Source organism: Saimiri boliviensis, chromosome 1 (assembly GCF_048565385.1).
Source record: "Saimiri boliviensis isolate mSaiBol1 chromosome 1, mSaiBol1.pri, whole genome shotgun sequence".
Lineage (NCBI taxonomy): Eukaryota > Metazoa > Chordata > Mammalia > Primates > Cebidae > Saimiri > Saimiri boliviensis.
In genome coordinates, this window is record NC_133449.1 from 137829305 (window position 1) to 137855674 (window position 26370).

The 26370-nt window shown below is 44.4% G+C and overlaps 1 protein-coding gene across 1 annotated transcript in view; it reads right to left on the reverse strand.

Annotated features, from left to right (window-relative positions):
- VAT1L (vesicle amine transport 1 like) overlaps nt 1–26370 on the reverse strand; it is a 178018-nt gene that overhangs the window by 127567 nt on the left and 24081 nt on the right. The window contains exons 2-3 of the mRNA XM_003938073.3: nt 25331–25460; nt 17141–17356 (exon numbers count right to left, since the gene is read on the reverse strand). Of these exons, the coding sequence (XP_003938122.1) occupies nt 17141–17356; nt 25331–25460 (346 nt within the window). The remainder of the gene's footprint in view (nt 1–17140; nt 17357–25330; nt 25461–26370) is intronic.

Sequence of the window (26370 nt, forward strand, 5' to 3'; positions counted from 1 at the left end):
AATCAACTCAAATCCAGGCTTTCTGCCTCACTGGTGTAATTAATTCCCTGGAAGGTTTAGAGCTTTCTGTAGAAGAACTCAGGGGTTCCTGGGAAGTACGGTTTGCCAGATAAAATTTGTATTTGCTAAATCCAGCACTGTCTCCCAGGGTCAACCTTCTGTTGGGGCTCTGGAGATCTGCAAGTAATGGACCCACCTCTTTAAGCTGGGGCGTCTTGGTACATTCTTACCGCCCTACCAGCCCCAGGAGCTTCACCCTTGTTCTCCCACTGCCCAGCGGACTCCTCAGAGGCCAACATGACCCTATATACCATTGAAAAAGATAGCCTATAGCAAGGTCACTTTGATGCTCCCAAAATAGTTGAGTGGGCAGAAGCAATGAGCAGATGGGTAAATCCATACCTGCTGTCTCCTTCCTCATTTCCTGACCTATCTTTGTGGCCTGAAACACAGGCTTTGATAAGGACCCATTTGAGTGTGAATTCTACCTCCATCTTTGCCAAGCATGTGACTTAGGGCAACTGGCTTTATTTCAGTAAGTTCTGAGTTTTTAAATCTCAAAATGAGTTGATGAGAATACTCTATATCTCAGAGTTGTGAGCAGAAATAAAATAATAAAATAATGAATACAAAGCACTGAGCAGCATGCTGGTCAAACCCGAAACATGGAAAAAATACATTTCCTTGCTTAATTTTACATATATATTATGCATATAAATTTACATGGTAAAATCTGAAAAATTGCTGGTTGGTATCATCTTGGAATTCATTCATCCATCAATTTATCCATTCAAGGAGTTATGAATTAAGCTCTATTATTGGCCAGGCATGGTAGCTTATGCCTCTAATCCCAGCATTTAGGGAGGCTGAGGTGGGCAGATCACCTGAGGTTGGGAGTTTGAGACCAGCCTGACCAACATGGAGAAACCCTGTCTCTACTAAAAATACGAAATTAGCCAGGCATGGTGGTGCATGTCTGTAACTCTAGCTACTTGGCAGACTGAGGCAGGAGAATCACTTGAATCCAGGAGGTGGAGGTTGTCGTGAGCTGAGATCACACCATTGCATTCCAGCCTGGGCAACACAAGTGGAACTCCATCTCAAAAACAAAACAGGCTGGGCATGGAAGCTCATACGTGTAACCCCAGCACTTTGGAAGGGTGAGGCGGGTGGATCACCAGGTCAAAAGATGGAGACCATCCTGGCCAACATGGTGAAACCCCGTCTCAACTAAAAATACAAAATTTAGCAGGGCGTGGTAGTGCATGCCTGAAGTCCTAGCTACTTTAAAGCTGAGGCAGGAAAATCACTTGAACCCAGGAGGTGGTGGGCGCAGTGAGCCAAGATCGCACCACCGCGCTCCAGCCTGGTAACGGAATGAGACACCATCTCAAAAACAACAGCAACAGCAAATAACGAAAACAACAAAAAACTCAATTGGTAGGAAGTGGGAGTAGGGAGAGTAGAGGTGTTTTGGAAAACTGACATTACAGGAAAAACCAAGGCCCTCATAATTTATCCCGGCTGCTTGACTTATCACCACCTGGCCCTGGCTTTGGCCACACCCAGTACTTGCAGCTCTCTTAAAGTATCATTTTCTCCTGGGCTTTTGTGCCATGTTTCTCGGCTACCCAGAAAACTCCTATTTAACTTTAAGAACTCTGCTAACTTTCATTCTCGCACTCCGCACAGGAATCAGTCATTTTTTCCTATGAATTACTTTCGTTGGTTCTGCCACTGCAGACTCCACATTCCAAGCACATATTAGTTGCTTGTTGGTGTCCTCCAGAGAACTAAGAGCCCTCTCAATGCAGGCACTGTGTCTTACCCATTTCGTCTCTGCAGGGGCCTGCACAGGGCAAGGCACAGAGTAGGTACCCATCTATGGATCTATGGGAGTGGGTTTCACCCGACTCTCAGGTTCAATCAGGGAGCCCTCTTGTGAAAGCACTTTGTCTTACTGATTTCGTCTCTGCAGGGGCTTGTACAGGGCCAGAGTAGGCACCCATCTATAAATCTATAGGAGTGAGTTTCAAACGACTCTAAGGTTCATTCAGATCCAGAAAGAGTTTTAGACTTTCTCCTTGCTGAAGGAGAAAGGGCAACCATACTAGTTGTGAAAGCCCTGGGGAGCTTCTCCTGATGGATACAGGCTTAGGTGCTGCTAAGACCTTCAGAAAAAGTGAAGCCCAGGCTTTTCCTTGTACCAGTTGACACTCGCGTTTTGCCACCATATTCCAAACCCATGAAGAGCTCAGGATGATCATCTCCAGAGGAAATAGCTTCCAGGCTCTTTCAATCATGCAGGTAGTCCTCACCTTTCTCCCTTTGTCAGAACAATGAAGCCCACTCTAAAAAGCAGTTTCTGGCTGGGCGCGGTGGCGCACACCTGTGATCCCAGCACTTTGGGAGGTCGAGGCGGGCAGATCACGAGGTCAAGAGTTCAAGACCAGCCTGGCCAACATGCTGAAACCCTGTCTCTACTAAAAATACAAAAATTAGCTGGGCATGGTAGCGTGCTCTGTAATCCCAGCTACTCAGCAGGTTGAGGCAGGAGAATCGCTTGCACCCGGGAGGTGGAGGTTGCAGTGAGCTGAGATCACACCACTGCACTCCAGCCCGCCCACAGAGTGAGACTCCGTATCAAAAACAAAACAAAAGAAAAGAAAACAAAAAAAACCCCACAAGGCAGTTTCCAGGAGACAGGGTGACATCTTGTTGGAACTGTCAGCTCTTTGACATAGAGGACATTCCTGTACCATGGACAAAAAAAGTCTGAAATTTGTGAGAGAAGAGAAGGTAGTAGTTTATGCCTCCAGTGTCCCACGACTACCATTAGTAGGGTGACGATCTGTCATGTGTAATGGGTCAGCAAGGAGGAAATACACATGGGCATTCCTGCCCAATGAGAGTTGTACGTGTGAATTTATGAATGCTCATAAAAAATGTGTAATTGGCCAGGTGTGGTGGCTCATGCCTGTAATCGTAGCACTTTGGGTGGCCAAGACAGGAGGATTGCATGAGTCCAGGAGTTCGAGACCAGCCCGGACCAAAGAGTAAGATCCCATCTCTGCAAAAAAAAATTTTTTTAATTAGCCAGCCATGGTGGCATGAGCCTGTAGTCTCAACTACTTGGGAGGCTGAGTTGGGACAATTGCTTGAGCCCAGAAAGTTGAGGCTGCAGTGAGCCATCATTGCACTAACTGCACTCCAGCCTGGGCAGCACAACAAGACTCTGCCTCAAACAAACAAAAAATGACATGTTGTTGGTTCATACAGGGCTATTTGATTTAATAAGTTAACTTTTAAATCCACGTAGCTTTCTTAATGTTTGAAGCTAAAGTTACTGTAACCCTTAAGATGAATAGGACTGAAAAAAAGTATACAACAAACATGCTTATGTAATTTGAATATTTGCTTTCTGAAATCCATGCTGGATTGTCTAATAAGATGATTTCCAATACTGCAGTTAAAAATAGCTAAGTATGCATGACATTCTAGACCCTATGGATTAAATGAGTTTTTACAAATGAGGAAGCTGAGACTTTGAGAAGTGAAGGAATGTGCCCCAGCTCTCACAATCATCAAATAGCAGGGCCAGGAATCAAACCCGTATCTGCCAAGTCCAGAGCCCTAACCACTGCGTTCTCCTACCATGGGAGTAAACATATTCCTTACTAAGTTCCTGTGTATTTTACAAATACCATTGGTCTGTAGTAATTTCTCCTGACATGTAAAACCAAATGAATGTTCCTAGGTTGAGGAACACAGATCTGAATGCCAGGCAGATTTTATGAACACAAAATAAAAAGAAACCGAAGAAGATGAACAGTATCTAGATACTCCTTATGAGTTGTTTCTCATGTTACCTTATACCATGGAATGCTCCTGATACTCTAACTACCGGCTTTATGCTACAGCTAGAGGTCAGCCCTTCCGACAGGTTTGCCGGCATGCAGAGATGTTTAAAAGGGGAAGACATCATAGGTTTGGTTTTGAAAGATTTTGAAATAACCATTCAAGTGTGCCCTTTTATGAGGACTTCCCTACCTGCCTCCCCACCTAATATGCTGAACTGCCCATCTGCTTTTATGAGGAAACACTGAAACATGTATAAGATAATTATTCTTTACCTATTATCTCTAATGTAGGGCATGATATTGGCCTAACACAGGCACCATTCATGGCAGGCTCTCTTGTAGCAGGAGCCATGCTAATGATTCCATAGATTATCTCATTAAACTTCACAGCAACCTTACCATGGTAAGTGTTTTGTCAATTTTACACATGAGAAAACTGAGTCTTAGAGAGATGAAGCAGCTTGATTAAGATCACCCAGCAAGGGGCAGAAGCTAAGATAGAAATATAGGTCAGTCTCACCCGAAAGACTCTTTTTTAAATTATCATTATACTTTAACATCTGGGGTACATGTGCAGAATATGCAGGTTTGTTACATAGTTGTACATGTACCATGGTGGTTTGCTGCGTCCATCACCCTGTCATCTACAGTAGGTATTTCTCCTAATGCTATCCCTCCCCTAGCCCCTCGCCCCCGGAGACTCTTAACTCTATGGCATCATAGACATAAATGAACATATACTAATTCAGGGATTGGCATGCATCACAATACATTTTTAAAATCAATATTTAATGTGCTTTCCATGTTCTAAAGCACCTCCATACAATGAGGGTGATATTTAACTCATATTGAACTGCCGAGCATCAGGTTCTGTTCTAAGTGCTTTGGGTCAGTGGTTCTCAAACTTGAGCATGCGTTAGAGTCTCCTGGAGGGTCCATGGCAACATAGATTGCTGACCCCGCCCCAAGGTTGTGGACCAGCCAATCACTTACTGTCGTTTCTTTCTGTGTTCTCACTTGTCATATTCTGGTCAGTTTGTCAAATGCCCAGGAATCAAACCCATATCTGCCAAGTCCAGAGCCCTAACCACTGCGTTCTCCTACCATGGGAGTAAACATATTCCTCACTAAGTTCCTGTGTATTTTACAAATACCATTGGTCTGTAGTAATTTCTCCTGACATGTAAAACCAAATGAATGTTCCTAGGTTGAGGAACACAGATCTTTTTTTTTCTGAGACGGAGTTTCGCTCTTGTTACCCAGGCTGGAGTGCAATGGCGCGATCTCGGCTCACCGCAACCTCCGCCTCCTGGGTTCAGGCAATTCTCCTGCCTCAGCCTCCTGAGTAGCTGGGATTCCGGGCACGCACCACCATGCCCAGCTAATTTTTTGTATTTTTAGTAGAGACGGGGTTTCACCATGTTGACCAGGATGGTCTCGATCTCTTGACCTCGTGATCCACCCGCCTCGGCCTCCCAAAGTGCTGGGATTACAGGCGTGAGCCACCGCGCCCGGCCGTCGCTGCCCATTCTTACAACACTCTATCGTTTCCCCCTTTATTCCTTTGCCTCCCATTCCCTCCTCCTCCTTCGGACACCAGTCCTCTGTTTAGTCCCTGAGGACGGTCATCTTGGGTCCTCTAGACCAGGTGCTTACATCCCTGTGTTCTGCGGCAGCTTTTCCTCCTCCCTCTGGTACCAATCACCACTGCCATCGATGACTAATGTGCCTATTTGTAAGTCTGTATCATATCCACAGCGCTGCAGGCTTCAGGAGGATGGAATGAGACCTGAGTTTGCTCACTCTGGAATACCCAGGGACCAACGCAGTTTCCCCAGGGCTGTATTTGACAGAGGCTGAAAGAAAAAGATGGGGGTAGGGGAAGAGAAAGAGAATAAAGGGGAGGAAGGGAAGAAGGAGAGAGAGAAGGAAAAGAAGGAAGAAGGAAAGAAATAAAAGAAAAAGAAGGAAGGAAGGCGAGAAGGAAAGAGAAAAGAGGAAGAGAGACAGAAAAAGAGGGGAAAAGGGGGATAGATGAAAATGGACAGAAAGAAAGACAAAGGGACAGAGAGAGGTGGTGAGGGAAGGGAGGGGAGAAAGGGAAGGAGACAGGAAGTATAAATAAGTTGATTGGGGTGCAGTGGGGAGAGGTACGTAGCTTGCGTGAGGGACAGGGAGCGTTCAGAGTCCGTCTCCCTATCCTGTCATGGAGTCAGAACCCCAGGCATATTGAGAGCAGAGGGTAAGTGCATGGAAAAGGGAAACTGCCAAATTTGCCATCAGATGAGCTGCAGGATGAACACAATCAGAGTGACCAGCGTCCAGTCTGGGGCTTGGGGACCAGGACTGACAGTCTGGTGGGTGTCGGTGGGAACAGAGACCATGTACCTCAAAGGCAATGAGGCTGCTTCCTGATACACACATCCGTTTCCCAGCGGAACTGATTTTTCTTCTTAATAAAGGCAATAATAATCTGAAAAGCAGCTGTGGCCTTTCAGGTATGTCACTGGGAAAGTGGATGGGTCCCCAGAGTCATATAAACCCGACGAAGAGTAGTCCCTGTGTTTGGAGTTCTCAGCATGTATCCAACCGGCCAGAACTATAGAGCTAAATTTTCCTTAATGTCTAATTGTTTCATGTGTGGCCAAGGAAAGCGATGATTGGAAAGGGCTTGAGACAATTTCAGCAGTTCAGGAGCAGGGAGCAGCAGCTGTCTGGGGAGACAGACCAAGGGAGCTGAGATCGGCTTTCTCTGCCCCTCGCTCTAGATTTCAAACAACAACCAGTTAGTTGATCTGTTTACTTTTGGCTGTAAATGCCACAGTATCGTTGAGCACTATCATCTAATCAGACAATGATAATAATAATGATATTAATAGGAATAATAGCAGCTAACATTTGAATTTTCTTTTTTTTCTTTTTGAGACGGAGTCTTGCTCTGTCACCAGGCTGGAGTGCAGTGGTGCAATCTCGGCTCACGGCAACCTCTGCCTCCCGGGTTCAAGCGATTCTCCTGCCTTAGTCTCCTGAGTAGCTGGGACTACAGGCGTGTGCCGCCATGCCCAGTGAATTTTTGTATTTTTAGTAGAGACGGGATTTCACCATGTTGGCCAGGATGGTCTTGATCTCCTGACCTCAGGTGATATGTCTGCCTCGGCCTCCCGAACTGTTGGGATTACATGTGTGAGCCACCATGCCCAGCCATGAACAGCATTTTTGAAGAGCCTAGTACATAGTACTTGGTTGACAAAAGTGAGTGTATGTCATCATTCCCTTCTAACTATGAGATCCCATGCATGTGCCTGCTACTTGTGGCCTTGAAGGAAATGGATTCAGAATAGCTGGACCACGGGATGATGGATGGAGTGATGCTGGGACAGTCACAGGGGTCATGAAAAGGGGAAAGGGAACCTCATTTAATGAATATTACGTATCAGAGGCAGCCACAAAATCTAGGAAGAATATTCAGACTGTTGGATAGCATGAGAAAGGACCCCAAAGACTGCTTAATGGATTTAAATTCACAAGATTGCTGGGAATGATTTTTCCTCCCCCCTGGGATTAACTCAGTTGACAGGACTCTGCTTAGCTCAGCAAATAACTCTTCGAGAATATAGAAAAAAAAAGATGACTCGTGACAGCTTTTTGATTCGGAAGTATTTACAGCATTTACTATGTGGTAGGGACCAGATACAAAAAGAATAAGAACCAGTTGCTTTGAATGGAGAGGCTTATAGGTTTGGAGAAATGAAATAAATTAAAAAAAAAAAAAGAAAAGCAAACCAACACATAATAGTAATAACAATAATAATGATAGCTGACACTTTAATGCCTGGCCCTATGTTTAGTATCTCTCAAGTATCAGCTCATTTAACATACACGGAGACCCTCTGAGGAATAAATGCATTGCTTTATTCCCATTACATGAATGAGGAAACTGAGAAGTATTTTGCCCAAGGCAGGAAGTTTTGGACATGGACGGACTCCAGAGCCCAGGCCATTAATCTTAGGAAAATGGATGGATGAGGAGAATGCGGTCCGTAATACATGGTATATGAAGTCAAGGGGATCCTAGCGGCTGGGACAGGTCATGCCTGGAATCTCAGTGGTTCAAGATAACAGAATTTTCTTGTTTTCTCCTTTGCTCACATCAACTTCAAATGCAGGGACTGGATAGAGATGAGGGATAGAAGAGAGTGAAGTTATTCAGGGTCTCAGGCTGATGAAGCCTCTGAAATCTTTTTTTTTTTTTTTTTCCTGAGACGGAATCTCGCTCTGTGTCACCCAGGCTGGAGTACAGTGGCGCGATCTTGGCTCACGGCAACTTCCACCTCCCATGTTCAAATGATTCTCCTGCCTCAGCCTCCTGAGTAGCTGAGATTACAGGTGCGAGCCACCATGCCTATCTTATTTTTGTATTTTTAGTAGAGAAGGGGTTTCACCATGTTGGTTAGGCTGGTCTTGAACTCCTGACCTCATGATCCACCCTTCTCGGCCTCCCAAAGTGCTGGGATTACAGGCGTAAGCCACTGCGTCCAGCCGAGGCTCTGTAATCTTTAACATGGGCTTCCCAGCTTGATTTCAACACCTACCAGAAACTGGAGAGAAAGAAAGAGAGATCATGGAGGATCTCACAGGCCAGGGCAGGCCTGGAAGTGATTGGCCTAAATTCAGATGCATGGCCCCTGCTAGGTGCTGGGGCAGGGGGCAGGGAGGATGGTTTACAAATGCACTTCTCTGGCTGTGCAGCTGCTTACCAGCAGCAATTCTGTCCACAGAAGCAGATTACAAAGCTTCTATAGAAAAGGGAAGGGCCACACACATTATAGAGGCTGAAAGTCCTTCAGTATTACTGAAGTAAGGAGAAATAGAGGGAAAGTGGCTAGAGAGAGAGAAAGAGAAAGGAAGGCAGGTGCTTGGATAATGAGAGTCATGTCCAGAAGCTAAGGGGACTGAACTTGTCCCCCAAAACAATGGGAGCCACCGTGGATTAGCAACAGGAAGTGACAAGAGCAGATTGGGGTGTATGGAGAACCATTCTGGCTACAAGTAAGGAGTTAAAAGAATAAGCAGAGGAAACTGTGAGCAGGAGGCCTGTTGAACAGCTGCAGCATTCGCCTGGTGAGAGATACGGGTGCCAGAGGTAAAACAGCAATGGATGGAAGAGAGAAGTGTTATAAGAGACACCCTACTAGCCGGGCACGGTGTCTCACGTCTGTAATCCCAGCACTTTGGGAGGCCAAGGTGGGTGGATCACTTGAGGTCAGGAGTTTGAGACTAGCCTGGCCAACACAGAGAAACTTCTTCTCAACTAAAAATACAAAAATTAGCTGGGTGTGGTGGCGGGTGCTTGAACCTGGGAGGTGGAGGTTGCAGTGAGCCGAAATTGTGCCACTGCACTCCAGCCTGGGCAACACAGTGAGACCCTGTCTCAAAAAAAAAAAAAAAAAAAAAAAAAAAAAAAGAGGAAAAGAAAAACACTCTGCTGTCTGGAATTCCTTATATGAAGGCCTACCTCCATTCCGCTTCTCAGCCCAGCCCACCTCTACTACTAACAAAGCCCCCCTCACCTCTCATGAATGCCCATTCCCACTTCCACTTTGCATGAAGACCCTCTACCTCCACCCTTGTTCAGTTTACCTGCTTATCATCCACAGACTGGAGTTAAATGCCACTTCCTTGGGGAAGCCTTCCCTGATTCCACTCCTCACCTCCTCTAGTGCTGGTCAGGTCTCTGTTGTAAATACTCACATCACCTTGTATCTCCCTTGCGTAGCACTTGGCAAAGCTATCCACGTGCCTATTTGATTTATATGCCCTTCAATGTATAGGGCTTCTCACTGAAAGAAGAGAACCTGTCTTATTCTCTATTGAGTTCCTAGTGCCTGATTCAAAGTCTTGAACAGAGTAGGCCCTCACCACCTGTGTGTTGAATGAGTGAATAAGTAAATGAATGAAATCGCAGGATTTGGAAACTTGTAGCATGCTGAAGAAGAACGAACCATGATTCTCCAGTTGCTGGCTTGAGTCACTGGGTAGATATTGGTGCCTTTTAGGGTCAATGACGGTTTTCTTTTCAACAAAATATACTCCTGTGGGGATGCCATAGTTGGTTTTGTCTTTCCTGCTAAAATTGTATGACTGTATTCTCCATGTCCAAATCCTTAACACACTGAAGATCCTTACTCAGCCCATGCTCTTGTGGTTTAACGTTAAGATGGTGATGGTTCAGGGAGGACCGTGAGTGCTCAGGCACATAGATGGTGTGGAAAGCCCTCATAATGCCCCCTTTATATCTTCTACCCCTCCCTTCTGTGGCTTATCCTTTTAAATAGTTTGAATGACACTAGTAAATGCCTCATCCATAATGAATGCACTTTAATCATTGAGCGGTTACCGTTTAACTCCGTCTGAAAGTTAAGCTCTCCTTTCCTTTCCAAGGTCTATGGCCCAGTCCAGGCTGTTGTGGTCAGAGAAACTTCCCTCAGCCTGCTCAGTGTTTTCCCCAAATGTCTTAGCTGGATGCCTGTGGAGAAAACATCATTTGGGCCTAGCGGAGATTCAGGGATACTTTCTCCAGCTCTTCCTGTGACTTGCAATTGGGGCCAGAGTAGAGGAAGCTACAGCTGTCTTCAGGTTGTCTCGAAACTGTCCTCATGGTAGGGAAAGCTAGGACCACATCATGGCCGAGGTGGAGAATATGCCTAGAGGTGAAAGAATTTGAAAACTTATTTGCCTTCATGGAATCCCTTGGCTAAAATAGTCTCTCTCTGTGTTTTTAATCCTGCTCTTTATCTTGGAATGACTTTAGTTTTACAGAGAAGTTGAAAAGACAATAGAGAGATTTCCAAGATACCATTTGCCCCTATTTCCTTAATGCAACACTTCACGTTGCTATGGTAAACATCAAAACTAAAGAAACAACACTGGTACCAAACAGTTAACTAAACTGCAGATTTTATTCTGATTCCATGTTTTTCCATTAATGGCCCTTTTCAGTCCAGAAAACCATGTGCTGCGTGTATCTGTCATGGTTCCTTTGTCTCCTCCCATCTGTGATGGTTTCTCAGTCTTCCTATGGTTTTCATTACTGTGGCAGGTTTGAGGAGTACCGCTCAGGTATTTTATAGAATTTCCCTCAATTTTGGCTTTTACTATGTTTTAATCATGATTAACTTGGGGTTATGGGTTTGGGGGAAGAATAATAGAAAGGTAAAATGCCACTCTCATCGTCTCAGGGAGTACAACACACACATGGAAGCAGCACTTTTTTTGCATCTAATATGTGGCCAGGAGTAATTCAGTAAACATTTATTCAGCCACTGTGATGTGCCCAGTACTATGAACGTAAAGAAATCTCTCCCTCCCTTCTGCTCTCTCTCTCCTCCGCCTCATCCCCTCTCTCTTTACCATTTATAGACTAGATGTCAGGTGTTCTGCTAAGCCCTTTGTTTCACACTTAATCCTTATGTGAGGTAAATGTTACCATTTCTGTTTTATAGAAACTAAGTTCTTTGCCTAAAGATTTCCCTCCACTCCACCACCTACTAAATGACAGAGCTGAAGGCTGGATTCAGGTGTGCCTGTCTTCTTCCTATCAAGCAACCCAGCCTTCAGTAAATGGTAACTCTGCCCATGAAATGCTGCTGGGAGGATGAACCATGTATTATTCCGTTCTCACACTATTAACAAAGAAATACCCAAGACTGGGTAACTTATCAAGAATAAGAGGTTTGGCTGGGTGTGGTGGCTCACAACTGTAATCCCAGCACTTTGGGAGGCCGAGTCAGGCGGATCATCTGAGGTCAGGAGTCTGAAACCAGCCTGGCCAACATGGTGAAGCCCCGTCTCTACTAAAAATACAAAAACCAGCTGGGCGTGGTGGCGCGCACCTATAATCCCAGCTAATCGGGAGGTTGAGGCATGAGAATCGCTTGAAACCAGGAGGTGGAGGCTGCAGTGAGCTGAGATTGCACCATAGCACTCTGGCCTGAGAGACAGAGTGAGACTCCATCTCAACACCAACAATGACAAAGACTAAGAAGTTTAATGGACTCCCAGTTCCACATGGCTTGGGGGGCCTCACAATCACGGTGGAAGGCAAAGGAAGAGCAAAGTCACGTCTTACTTGACAGCAGAGAAGAGAGCTTGTGCAGAAAAACTCCCCTTTATAAAGCCATCAGATCCTGAGAGACTGATTCAGTCTCATAAGAACAGCATGGGAAAGACCAGGTCCCTTGAGTCGATTACCTCCCACTGGGTCCTTCCCACAACATGTGGGAATTCTGGGACCCATAATTCAAGATGAGATTTGGGTAGAGACACAGTCAAACCATATCAAACCATAAACAAATGAAAGGCTGTAAAGATTCTCCTATAGCTTTTACTAAAGGGCTAAAGTTACCCAGACAAGAGTATGGCTTCCCATGGGAGCGGACATCTGAATTTGGAGAGAAGACCATTTTGGAAAGAAAAAAAAAAAAAGCATGTGAAAAGGCACAGAGGTTCAGAAGTTCAAATTTGTCTTTACTTTGATGCTATTAGATGACGCTAGGAGCACACCATAAGATAAAGAGTGCTCTGAGAAGAGTGAGAAGGTCATGGTGGCCGGAGAGGAGAGTGCTGATATTGCCTTATCTTCCCAGAGACGGTTTCTGAAAAGGCACGAAGAGAGGTGCATCTCGTCTCCCTCGAGGGGCTGGCTGGGGGCGGTGGAGCAGTGATAGCATCAGATGGGGCCAGGAAGCCAGGGCACATGCTGCCACTTAGGTTCACTTCGTCTTCTCTCTCTCTCTCTTTTTTTTTTTTTTTTTTTGAGACAGAGTCTTGCTCTTTCACCAGGCTGGAGTGCAGTGGCATGATTTCAGCTCACTGCAACCTCTGTCTCCACGATTCAAGTGATTCTCCTGCCTCAGCCTCCTGAGTAGCTGGAACTACAGGCAAGTGCCACCATGCCAGGCTAATTTTTTTGTATTTTAGTAGAGACAAGGTTTCACCATGGCCAGGAGGGTCTTGATAGCCTGACCTCATGATCCGCCCACCTCAGCCTCCCAAAGTGCTGGGATTACAGGTGTGAGCCACCATGCCCAGCCCACTTCATCTTCTCTAACCATCAGCTTCTGTAAGATGGGAATGATGCTTCACTGCTTATAGTAATCTCTGCTCAGATAGGATGATCAAGTTAAGAGGACTCTGAAAACTACAAAGCAGGCGTCCCCAAACTATGGCCCGCGGGCCACATGCGGCCCCCTGAGGCCATTTATCCGGCCCCCTGCCGCACTTCAGGAAGGGGCACCTCTTTCATTTGTGGTCAGTGAGAGGAGCACAGTACGTGGCGGCCCTCCAATGGTCTGAGGGACAGTGAACTGGCCCCCTGGGTGTAAAGTTTGGGGACGCCTGCTACAAAGCATCACATGTCAGACACAAACCCAAATAACCTCACAGGAACAGTAAAGCCACTCTCCAGAGACAGAGCACACCTGGATCACAAGGCTCAGAGTCATAGCAACTTCATGGACAGGGCTCATGAAATGGGATTGGCAACAAAACTCTTGAGGTCCCAACATGAGCCTCATTCTGTTACTTATTTTGTTACTTTTCCTTTAAAGGCTTGTGAGCCAATTTTCAACCAGATTCTAAAGATCTTACTAACAGCATTACCATTTGGGGCCATCTGGTCATGCTATTGTCAGAGGAAAACAGTGTCCTCAGAGATATGACAGAGCATGGGGGCAGCGGACAATTCCAAGAGCGTATCCTGCTCTGGACTGAAGTATTTTTCCATGCTATATTCAAGTTTCCTTAAAACCATAGCTCAGTTTGGTAGTTCTCACAGGCTGTCTGCAAATTTCCCATCCCAGCCTTTGATGAAACTCAGACAGAAGTCTTGGTGCCATTAGAGCTACACGCTTTATATAACTCTATTTAGGGAATTTTATCCCAGCTATGACTAGGTTTAATCCTCTTCATCATCTCATCGACATCAAGTTAGGAAATGTGTACCTGAGCCAGTCTTTTGGATCTTGAGAACATCTATGCTGAGTACTGGGTGGAGGGTGAACAAATATTTGTTAAATGAAGGACTGAATGATCTGGGCTGGCTCTCCCAGCATTTTGGGCTGTTGAATGGAAAAAGAAGAGGTTTTGGAATCAGCCAAATTGGGGTACGAATCCTAGTTCTGCAATTTGCTACTTTTATGTTCCGCAGGCCTCTGCGGGCTCACCATAATGAAAAGGGAGGGGGAAAGGCAGCCTGGGGAAAGTGGCAGTTACCTGTTTCCCTTTGCTGTATAACAAATTAACACAAACTTAGTGGCTCAAAACACAGATTTATCACACTAAAGTCCTAGAGGTCTGAAGTACAAAATGGATTTCACTGGGCTAAAATCAAGATCTTAGCAGGGTTGTGTTCCTTCTGGAAGCTGCAGAGGGAATCCATTTCCTGCCTCTTCCAGCATCTAGAGGCCACCTGCTTCCTTGGCTCACAGCCTGTTCCTCCATCACAGCCAGCAGTGTAATTTCTCTAAATCTCTCTCTGGTTCTTCTGCTTCCCACTCCCACCTTTAAGGACACTGTGATTACATTGGGTCATCCTGAATAATCCAGGATAATCTCCCTATCCTAAGGTCCATACTTTAGCCATACCTGTCAAGTTTCTTTTGCCATGTAAGGTAACATACAGGTGCCAGGGACTCACTGGACGTTCCCCTGCAGGGGAGTGTGATGGTGTGAGCGCTCGGCAGGACTCCTTGGTTTTTGTAAGACAGTGCCCAAACCATCCTAGCTCAGTGGCGTGTTCGCATATGTGGTTCTGCACTTGGCCAAAACTGTCTTCTCTAATGGTAACCTTGAACTGCTGTACCACTATCTATCTTTTTTTTTTTTTTTTTTTTTTGAGATGGAATTTTGCTCTTGTTACCCAGGCTGGAGTGCAATGGTGCAATCTCGGCTCACCACAACCTCCGCCTCCTGGGTTCAGGCAATTCTTCTGTCTCAGCCTCCTAAGTAGCTGGGATTACAGGCACGCGCCACCATGCCCAGCTAATGTTTTGTATTTTTAGTAGAGACAGGGTTTCACCATGTTGACCAGGATGGTCTCGATCTCTTGGCCTCATGATCCACCCGCCTCAGCCTCCCAAAGTGCTGGGATTACAGGCTTGAGCCCCCGCGCCCGGCTGTACCACTATCTATCAAATCTTGGTTGAGAGACACATTATTCAAAGAGACCAGCCCTCCTGAGAGATGGGTCCAACTGTGCTTTTCAACTCCGTCTGGAAATTAAACCAGACCATATCCTTCTGGCCCCCAGAATATATGCTCTCACTAAATTTTGCTTTACTTTGATACACTCAGATTACATTAGGAGCGCACCGTAAGAAAAATCATATGGAAAGAGTTGCATTTGCTGTAACAGCTTTGTTGAGGATGTTTATTGCATTTCTGCATACATTTCTTATGGGAAACCGCAGAGAAAGAGTCCTTTGGTCCCCAAAACCAGCGTTAGTTATGGTTACCCCTAGTAACTGCTTTATTTCAATCAAATGAACACAGTTCACATGGATGACCATTTTTCCGTTTTCACTCACTATTAGAAAGCTAAGAGGCGAAATTGTTGTTCATCTTCAGCAAAAGCTTTATGACAGCATAGCCTGTACTATGTACATTGACTTATCTTCCAACCCTCATTGTCCACTTTCCTCAGTTTCTTCACCTGTTTTATACTTTAGGTAGTATTGTCAGTGGCATCAGTAAGCCCAGAAGAAAGCATGATAAGAACTTTTTCAATTTCTCAAGATTATATTCTGTTTTGTAAGACACATGCCCCAATACATTCTTCTTTGCTCTAAGAACAACAAAAAATAAATAAAAACATAAGAGGATATCTCATAGGTAAAAATGAATTCTCAGAAGAACTTAGTCCAGCACCGTTGTAAAGACTGAGGCTTATGCCGATAGTATGAAAACAGGTCTCTAGTGCTTTGTATGCCGAGCACACTAAGATCATAAATGCCAGCATTCTAAATGGTCTGCTTATTGTTAGCAGATTCACCAGAACTGAAAGCCGTTTCTTTTGTAAGGGATGCTTAGCTTTTATTATGTCTTTATTCATGGTCAAAAGACATCAGCAAATTTGCTAAAGTGATGGAAGATATTCTTCTTGAGGCATTCTTAAAGTTTCCTATCTTTGCCCTCATGGTTTTGGATGTGAGCTTGTTTTCTCACACAGAAACAACGGAAATGTGCCCTACACTGTGTAGGGTTTTGATAGTTACAGAAAGCCAAGTTTTTAAAAAAATCAATGCTATGCTAGCAAAACCTTCAGCGAAATATCTCTGAGATACAGCTAATCATAAGAGTTTATTTCTGAGTTTATCAAACCACAGAATCAGTGACTCTGAGAACCTCTCAAACCCTATAAGATAGGGTATTAATCTGTATATCCACAGATTCTAGAAGATGCTTGCTGTGTTTAATAAATATTTTTTGAACTGGTGGGTAGTACCTTCAACTCTCAGAAACACCAATATTCCACCCAAACCCCAGTAGACCAATAACACACATATAGTGCTTGCCATGTAGTGGGCATGCAGTATACACCGAATGGCTGTCACTGAGACACAGACAAATCGTGGGAGAAATTTCTGCCTTCCCTGAAATCCAGAGCTGAAATTTTGATTTCCATCATTTTCCCCCTTGGCAGAGACACACCTGACAGATGACATTGACAAGTACAACCACTTTCATGAATGTCCTTAGGTTTACGTATTCTTTCCAGTGTGCTAGTATAATCTCGGCCCACCTTTCTCCCACTCAAGAAAATATAGCAGAATACAAATGAGTAAGAATGTCATTAATATGGGAACCATCAAGTCCACTGCAATTTATTGAAAAACCTAAATCACTGGCAAAATGACCATTTTTGTCATTTCAAATAATAGCAGGAGTAGATGACTTGTGAGCCATCTTACAAAGATTGACACGACTTTTCATCGTGATACCAAGACTGTTGAGAATGCTTCTCAACAGGAACCATCTCTGAGAGCCACTGTGTCTTCACAGGCCATTTTGTCGACCTTCCAGAACTCCAGAGAAACCATCTTTCAGGCTTATCCTGTCCTCGATGCAATCATCTATAGGGGCTCTGCTGTCCATACGAACTCTACCAGAACCATAGAGGCTATTCCTACTAAAGGACATAGCTCACATAAGATCTTAGGAGCATGTCACTCCACTTCCAGCATCATAAACTTCAGGAAGAGAAGTTAAAACAGCTGACTTACCACGCCACCACCAGCTGAGTGCACAAGCACAGACATCCCTTCCCGGAGGTTGGCAACTTCAAACAGCATCACGTAGGCCGTGACAAAGTTCATGGGGAATGCGGCAGCCTCGGAGAAGCTCATGTCGTCTGGGATCTTGTAGACAAACTCTGCTGGTGTGCAGACCACCTCTGCCCAGGCATTGTAATTGACAAATGCCATGACACGGTCCCCAATCTGGGCATGGGAAAATACAGAGTTAGTGGAAGCTACCTCATGACAGAGGCTCAAGGAGAGAATAGAATGACTGGGAGCTGGCCAGGTGGTGTGGCTCTTGCATGTAATCCCAGCACTTTGGGAGGTCAAGGCAGGTGAATCATTTGAAGTCAGGAGTTGGAGACCAGCCTGGCCAACATGGTAAAATCCCGTCTCTACTAAAAATAAAAAAATTCACTGGGCGTGGTGGTGCATGCCTGTAGTCCCAGCTACTCAGAAGGCTGAGGCAGGAGAACTGCTTGAACCCAGGAGGCGGAGGTTGCAGTGAGCTGAGATTGCGCATTGCACTCCAGCCTGGGCAACAAAGCAAGACTCCCTCTCCCTGCCTCCCCAGCAAAAAAGAAGTATTCTTGGGAGCTATCCACGGTATAAACACATTGTTTCTCCTAACTCATGCACTTGTGAACTTGTGACCTCTGTCCACATTTTTGAGTATCACAATCATTTTTTTCATACTTTGATGAAACAATTAACTTTTAAAATAGATTTGCAGTGAAAAAAGCTAATACATTTCACAAGCCACACAACTGATTAAACATACCATTGATCGCTCTACATTTCTTGTCCACCGATCTTCAGCCACTACCCTCTCCTCTCCAGAACCAGCTAAGTTGGTTAGTTGAGAACCCATTCCTTGAAACCCTGGACTTTATTTAGGTGGTGGCAAAACTCCTGGGAAGTGTCAGTGCATCTAAGAAAGGTAGCAAAACGATGCAGAGCCCTCCTTCATTCTTTTGAAACCACCTTTCACCTGGCAAACTTGTGACCTTCCTTTAGGACTTCTAAAAAATCTAGTCCCCATAGCCAAGCAAGAGGAACTTACAGTATGGCTGGAGGATGAATTTCTCCCCATGAGAGGTTTTTCTATATGTACTTTGGATCACTAGAAAATTTATGATTTACTGAACAATCATAATGTACTAGACTATAATCTTCATTTTGTCAGTTTTTTAATCCACAGGAATGCATAATAGGATATCATTTTTATTATAATATGAAGAAACTGAGACTAAGAATGGGTGGGTATCTAACCTAATGACACACAGCATAAAGCCTGTCTAATTACAAATATTCTTCCATGATGTCACAATGAGTGCCTGCCATGTTTACATATGAAGCCTCTTCTTGATCTTAGGTTCTAGGCATTGGAAATATAATTGTCAATGAGGTACAGCTCATGCTTTCAGATGACGCATATTCCCTGATTTTTTCATATGGCAAGTGCTAGGAGTGATGGGGCTTAGAGGCAAATCTACTTGGAAGGGATAATATTTCAGCAGAGAATGCAGTCTTAAGGCAAAAGCATGGAACGATGATGGTGATGTTTCAGATGTTGGTCCAAAGATAATAGAGTTGATTTTTTGTGTATGGAATGGTGGGTGGGGTCAATGTCAGAGTAGCCTGAAGGTGAACTCCCAAAGCCTTGGGGATTTTCCAGGTTGGCCAGTTCTGTGTATTTTGGAATAGAGCTGCTTCAGTTTCGGTGTGTGTCTGGAACAGGATCCAGAGGACTTGATGGTCCATTTGGCTACAGGATGATACAGCATAAAGACAACAGTCTGATCTTGGCACAATTGAGACATGGGTGATGAGGAGTTCAGGTGAATGAGACAGTTGGGGATAGCATCAACAATCTTCTAAGTGAGCCTGGCCACCTCTGTTCCAGGTGACAGGGCAGCTCTGTCAGAGGGTTTGGGTACCTAATTCAGAAAAGACACCTGAATGACAGAATCAAATTGCTCTGCCCCAGTGTGTCTTCTGGGGCTCTCCTAACAGCAACAGGAGCAAGGCAAAGCCGAATGTGCTTGCTCTAAGAGGCAAGTAATTAATCAACGTGATGATCCGACAGCTGGGCAAGGAGGACGTTCTCACTGCCTCTTCACATCTCCTTTCCTTATCCTTGGGCAGAGTGGCATAAACCTAAGCACGTTTTCCCCTCTCTGAATCCTCCCAGGGCTACTGGACAGGGAGAAGTCCTTGCCTAGTCTTACCCATACGTCATCTGTGGCTCAGCTCCCACCTGCCTTCTTCTCTACCCTCCCCAACCCCCTGAATGACCCTAGACTTCTTGGATACTGGAAGAGGGTGGTTCTCCACACTGGTGGTGACAGCAGTCTGTCCCAGAGAGGGGACCATCACAAATAAAACATCAGCCAACAATAAAAAGTAGCAGCAGTGGGTGGGAGTTCAATGTGAGTGAAGAAGGGAAGGCTCAGCCTCTGTTTCCCTTATGGCCATGCCGGAAAAGCCGCAGGCAACATGGGCAAGTGCGTGCTCACCCGCTCAGGCTTTTGTACCTGCTATTTCTGCAGCTGGCACTTTCTTTCTTTTGGGAAAATATTTGATTTTCCTTTAAAGCTCAGCTCAAAGTTCTTTCCTCCAAAACGTTCCCTGATGATCGATCAACCTTCCCCTACAAAAGCAGGACTGACATCTCTTCTTGCTGCTATTAGTATTTGTGCTTACTGAGTGCTGCTTGTATGCTGGCACTGAGTACACAGCAAATTACGTTAATGCTTTTAATTCTTATGGCAGCCCTATGTGGTAGCTTTTATTATTGTTCCCATTTTATAGACTGGAACCTAAAGCTCAGAGCAATTAAGTAACTTGCCTAACACCACACAGTTGTAAGTGGTGAAGACAAGATTCCAGGCTGGGTGCGGTGGCTTATGCCTATAATCTGAGCACTATGGGAGGCCGAGGTGGGCAGATCACTTGAGGTCAGGAGTTTGAGACCAGCCTGGCCAACATGGCAAAACCCTGTCTCTACTAAAAACACCAAAAATAGCTGGGGGTGGGGCCGCTTGCCTGCGATCTCAGCTACTTGGGAGGCTGAGGCAGGAGAACTGCTTGAACCTGGAAGGTGGAGGTTGCAGTGAGCAGAGATTGTGCCACGGCACTCTAGCCTGGGCAACAGAGTGAGAGTCCATCTCAAAAAAAAAAAAAAAAAGACAAGATTTCAATGAAAGTCCGCTTGATTTCTTATACAATCCTTTATCATTGTGCAGATCCCATTATATTGGCTTATCCTTTTACATGACTAGCTCCCCCGCTAAATGGGGAGCTCTCAGAGGGCGGAGGCTGGGTCTTATTGATTTATAGATTCTCAATGCATGACCCAATGTTTGGTGCATAGTGAGTTGTGGGTTGATGGATGATTACAGGTAACCGAACCTTGTCTAACTTCTCCATGGGTGGGAAGTGGGAGAGAATAAGGGAAGAAATTCAATCCTGGAGAAGTTTTCAATAGTCTAATAGGAAACGTCTTTAGGTCTAAAGGGGAAAATCAGTGTCCGCAATTGACTACAATGCACTGCTGGGTCAGGGACTGCTAGGAGCTGCTGTTATTGATGATAATAAACGGCACTTACCAAAACAAAAACTAGTATGTTCCTGAATCTGGGCTAAATGCCTTTATTTACGTGACCTTATATAATTCCCACAAGAACTCCATGAACTTCTTGAATTTCATGACAAATAACGAACTATCACTGTGTCCATTGTATAGATGGGAAAATTGAGGCTGGAAGGTGAAGGAGCCTTTGAAGAGCAGAAGCAGAAGGCTTCCAGTTCAGATCTGTCTCTCCACAGAGCTCTCCCTTGTTCTAGCCAACTCACATTTTCTTGGTGTTAGTAAGATAAGCTGTTACTAAGAGGCTATCCTAACTGACAGCCCACGCTGGTTTGAGGGTTCTTCTCTTATTCTGCAGGAAAAGATACAGCAAGAATGGGAAACTCCCCTACAGAGCTGGAGCTTGAGCATGTGAGCATCGATAAGCTTTCCTTTTCTTGGCAAGGGGTTTGATCTTCAGCTAAATATGTGTTCTCGCTGATTTTAGGGGGATTCTAAAGCAGCACTGGTTCGTGCAGCTGGCAGTAGCCTCCACCAAGGCCATGATGAGTTTTCTTAGTGCTAAGACATTTGTAGAGAGAGAATCACGGAAACGCTGGGAGTCACCATGACTAATGCCATCTCCTCCTAGTGTTAGGTAAAAGTTCAATCTGACCAGGTGTGGGAGCCTACCTTAACCCTCTTGAAACCATGAAATAAATGGCCTCAGATAGTCTGCTTCCAGATACAAATAATTCATTATACCTGAGATAAGCACTCCGAAGGAAACAAAGTTACGTAAGGGCGCGTAACAGGGGAACCTACAAAGTGTGGAAATCATAGTTGAACTTTGCTGAGCTCAGTCTCCTCAGCTCTGAAATGCGTATGTTAGTAAAGGGTCCTTATGAAAACCAAATGGCATAATACACACATCAGGCACTTAACATGGTGCACGGAAAATAAGGAAAGAGCAATACACGTTCGCTCTTTAAAAGAACAGATTGGTGAGGCGCAGTGGTTCACGCCTGTAATTCTCGCACTTTGGGAAGCCAAGGAGGGCGGATCACCTGAGGTCGGGAGTTTAAGACCACTCTGGCCGACATGGAGAAACTCTGTCTGTACTAAAAAAAAAAAAAAACAACAAAATTAGCTGGGCATGGTGGCACATGCCTATAATCCTAGCTACTCTGGAGGCTGAGGCAGGAGAATTGCTTGAACCCAGGAGGCAGAGGTTGCAGTGAGCCAAGATCTGTACTCCAGACTGGGCAACAAGAGTGAAACTCCACGTCAAAAAAAAAAAAAAAAAAAAAAAAGATCAGATTGGTTCCTAACCAAATGGAATTCACAGTTTAGCAAGCAGCAGTTAAATACTGACTCATTATATTTCAGGAAGCAGGAGGCATAGCTGTCTAAGGAGGAAACTGAGGGAAAAAGAGTCTGTCCCACTGTCAGTGAGTGTCCCCATCCCCGGAAGGGGTGAAGACCAATAGATGAATGTGAAAAATATCATCTTCAGGCACAGTGGCTCACATCTGTAATCCCAGCACTTCGGGAGGCTGAGGCAGGCGGATCACCTGAGGTCAGGATTTTGAGACTAGCCTGGCCAATAAGGTGAAATCCCGTCTCTATTAAAAATACAGAAAATTAGCCAGGCATGGTGGTGCATGCTTGTCGTCCCAGCTCTTCGGGAGGCTGGGGCAGGAGAATCACTTGAACCTGGGAGGCAGAGGTTGCAGTGAGCCAAGATTGTGCCATTGCACTCCAGCCTGGACCACAGAGTGAGATTCCATTTCAAAAAAAAAAAAAAAAAAAAAAAAAAAAATGAAAGACTATCTTTAATGCAAGGGTTTGGATCAGAAAATAACTGTGGTCTAACATTAGCATCCTCTTCAGAGAATCACAAAAACCCAAAGACATAGCCTCAGTACCACAGAGTAGCTGACAGCCTCTAGGGTCAGCACAGAGTGTAATGAACAGAGTATTTCAACAGAGTGGTGCTCATGGCCATCACTGCAGGGCTGGCTGCTCCCACATGTCTCCTTTGACTTTGCTCCTTGACTTCCATTTCATGATCAAAAAAGTCAGTATGTCCAAGGCATGGGTTCAGCTCCAGCCTCAGAGTCCAGAGGTAGACACACTGAAAACACATCCAGTTCATCTCATTATTTGATTCTACTAAGAGAAAAAAAAATCAGTCCTGGCCAAATGCGCCCATGTTATTCCTTTACTACCAGGCCTCCGGTGACGACTTTTCATTGTCCTTTGCAATCTGTCAAACCAAGAGAGCTATTCAGTGTGCTGCTGTAAGGAATTCCATCGCCAACATGACTGAAGATCTGAAGTCAAAATTATAGGGGGGCAGTTTTCTCCCATATCACACCCTAACTGGGAACAAGTAGGTGACTTATTTATTTGTGCAGCTACAAGTCATTGGAAGGGAGAGGGTTTGAAGGGTAGGCTTGATAGTAAACAAGCCAGGGCACATTAGCAAAAGATAAGTCATATTAAAGGAAAAACACACATAATCAAGCATAGTAAGTTCTCCCTCGAAACCAAGTCCAACAACATCCCTGTTTCCTGTTATATTCTAAAATAATGGGTTATTTATTCAATGCTCGGTGTTAATGGAGTGAGCTGCATGACGTTTTCTTTGGAAGCCATGTGGAGGATTGAAGAGAAGATAATATTTCTTATGAGCAGCCAGGCGCGGTGGCTCATGCCTGTAATCCCAGCACTTTGGGAGGCCGAGGCGGGTGGATCACGAGGTCAAGAGATCGAGGCCATCCTGGTCAATATGGTGAAACCCCGTCTCTACTAAAAATACAAAAAATTAGCTGGGCATGGTGGCACGTGCCTGTAATCCCAGCTACTCAGGAGGCTGAGGCAGGAGAATTGCCTGAACCCAGGAGGCGGAGGTTGCGGTGAGCCAAGATCGCGCCATTGCACTCCAGCCTGGGTAACAAGAGCGAAACTCCGTCTCAAAAAAAAAAAAAAAAAAAAAAAAAAAAAAAATTTCTTATGTGCAGCACTTTCAGGGTGAGACAGTACACCTCTGGTTATGTTGCTTACCTGGGGAACAGAAAAATGTAAATTCGTGTAAAAGAAAAGAAAAGGCTCATTTACTGCCTCTTTCTCAACATTTATCTACTGTCTTATCTGGAAACCATTGGTGAAAATGCTGATACATGGGACGAGATTTGCAGACATTCTTCATAAGGAATTTGGAGCATACTGATGTTTTCACAGGATACTGAGGCTCACACACACTGAGACGGAGAAGCAGGCTCAAATTCAATTTCAAGGGCATTTTGGCATTGCATTTTATAGGATTCTTCTTTAGTTCTCCTGTCCTGCATTTATTATCGCAGTATTTAGGGGCTGGGGAGTAGGGGCTGGCCGTGGATTCATTGCTTTGCAAGTAGGGAAATGGGCAAAAAGGTTTATTATATTATACTGACTACTTTTGTACATTTTCAAAATTCTCCATAATAAGAATTTTTTAATTTGTAAAAAGATGTATGAAAAGATACAGAACTCCTCAGATCGTGAGACTGTAGGAAGGATAAAAAAAAAGCTCTGGTGATGCAAATCCAGGTTCTCCTAGTACTAGCTACTCTTCTGACCTCACCAAAAATGACTGAAGCCTCCCCAACCTCATCTGCAAGGGGATAATAACAATCTTCGCCTCGCAGGGTTTTGGTGGAGGCTGACGAAACCTAACTTCCCCATGGTTCTGGTGACAGTGGGTTCACAAATATTCATTCCTCCCTAGGGGAGCGCTTAATTATGAGTAAGAGCTCTTGTACCTGATTTGCATTAGTTTTTCTGACTCCAAACTACTGCAATTTTGTGCAATTGACTTGTACACAGGTTTTCAGTTTTTATAGGCTGGTTTCTACTTGATTTGTGTTATAATAGTAGGAAGGGTCATACATCTTTTTACAAATTAAAAAATGTTTTATTATGGAGAATGTTGAACACATACAAAGTATAGTCAGTATAATATAATAAACCCTTTTGCCCATTTTCCTGCTTCCAAAGCCATCAATCCGTGGCCAATTCTGTTCTACTTATCGGGTACCTCCACTCTTTGACTTTAATATCTTTTTCATCCAAAATGCTACTTCCCCAATTCCTGAAATAGTTAGGGATTTATAAATGATCACTTAAACATACCATTAAGTGAATATTTGAAGGAACCAAATTATAAAAGAGAGAGCCTATTTCCTCCAAAGTTCTGTGTTTTGTAGTTGTATTTTGAGCTGAAGATGATGAGTAAACAGGAGTTCTGGATATGGGAAGACGGTATGCACACTTAGCTAATCCAATGCCAAATACGTTTGTTTCATAGCTGCATGACATGAATGAAGGGGAGGACAAGACTGGTCCTGCCCACTGCACCAGAATGCTGCCAGGAGCAACCAAGATCGTACATAAGAAAGGCAGGAGACCTTAATCACTATAAACATTGTTAATAGTCCATATAAGACAATAATCTTAATGCACACCCTAGGTTATTTCAAATACTTCTTGCTGCATCATCTTTTATTGTCTCGATGGATTCCAAATAAATATCACTCTTTAAGTGAGAGTCAAAACATTACCTCATATCCTTTCACGCTGTCCCCCAGAGCTTCAACAATCCCAGAACACTCAAATCCTGGCACCAGGGGAGTCTTGGGAGGGTTGTCAATATTCCCTTGTCGCACCATCAAGTCAATGAAGTTGAGACCACTGTGAAGAGCAAATATGACAGGAGAGAAATTCAAAATGAGATCCAAAAGAAAGCACTAACCTAGTTTTCTTTTCCTCCCTTTTATTCTCTTCCTTTCCTCCCTCCCATCTTCACTCCTTTCTCTCTTTTTTCCCCCTTTTTTGGCAAAATATCCCCGATAGTAGAGCCACTTAGCTAGATGTTACCAATAAAGCAAAATTCAGTTATCTCTATGCAGATAAGTAATACATTTATGGCAATGAAAACAGTACTTGCAGAGTTTACATTGATTTAAGAGATGGCCCCTTTGTCTTCTCCCAGAGCCTGTTTATGCTTACTCTGAAAACATACTGACTAGCCTGGTTATTAGACATCCTAGTACTTAATCAAAGGTAGGAAGTTTACCAGGAAGTTGCTATAAACAGACACATGGAAAGCAGCCGCAGCCAATGGCCACCAGCTGGTGCCTGAGAAAGAGAAAAAATACCGAACTAAAAAGGTCTCCAAACAACCAACCATTGCCCCTCAATCACCACACACACTTAGAGCAGCACTGTGCATAAAAAGCTCCTATAATGGTGAATATGAGCCATCAGGAGATTACAATATGTTCCACTGGAGGAGAGGGGACTCAGAGGGAGAGAGATCAGAGAAATGGCCCAATAGCTATGGGAATACTGAAGTATTTCAGAAATCTAAGTTATTTCCAGATGAGAGATATTATTAGATGTTTTCAATTAACACATTACTTTTGGAATAAAAAAGTTATTAAAATATATCAAGGTCATCATCATGAAAAACCATATACTTGATTCCAATGATGCTATTAGCAATGCTCCTGGACTCTTTTTATTTTATCAGAACTACTCCTGGGACTTCCATTTAACACCCGTTTGCTGATCACATGGGAAAACAGATCCCATTGAACAT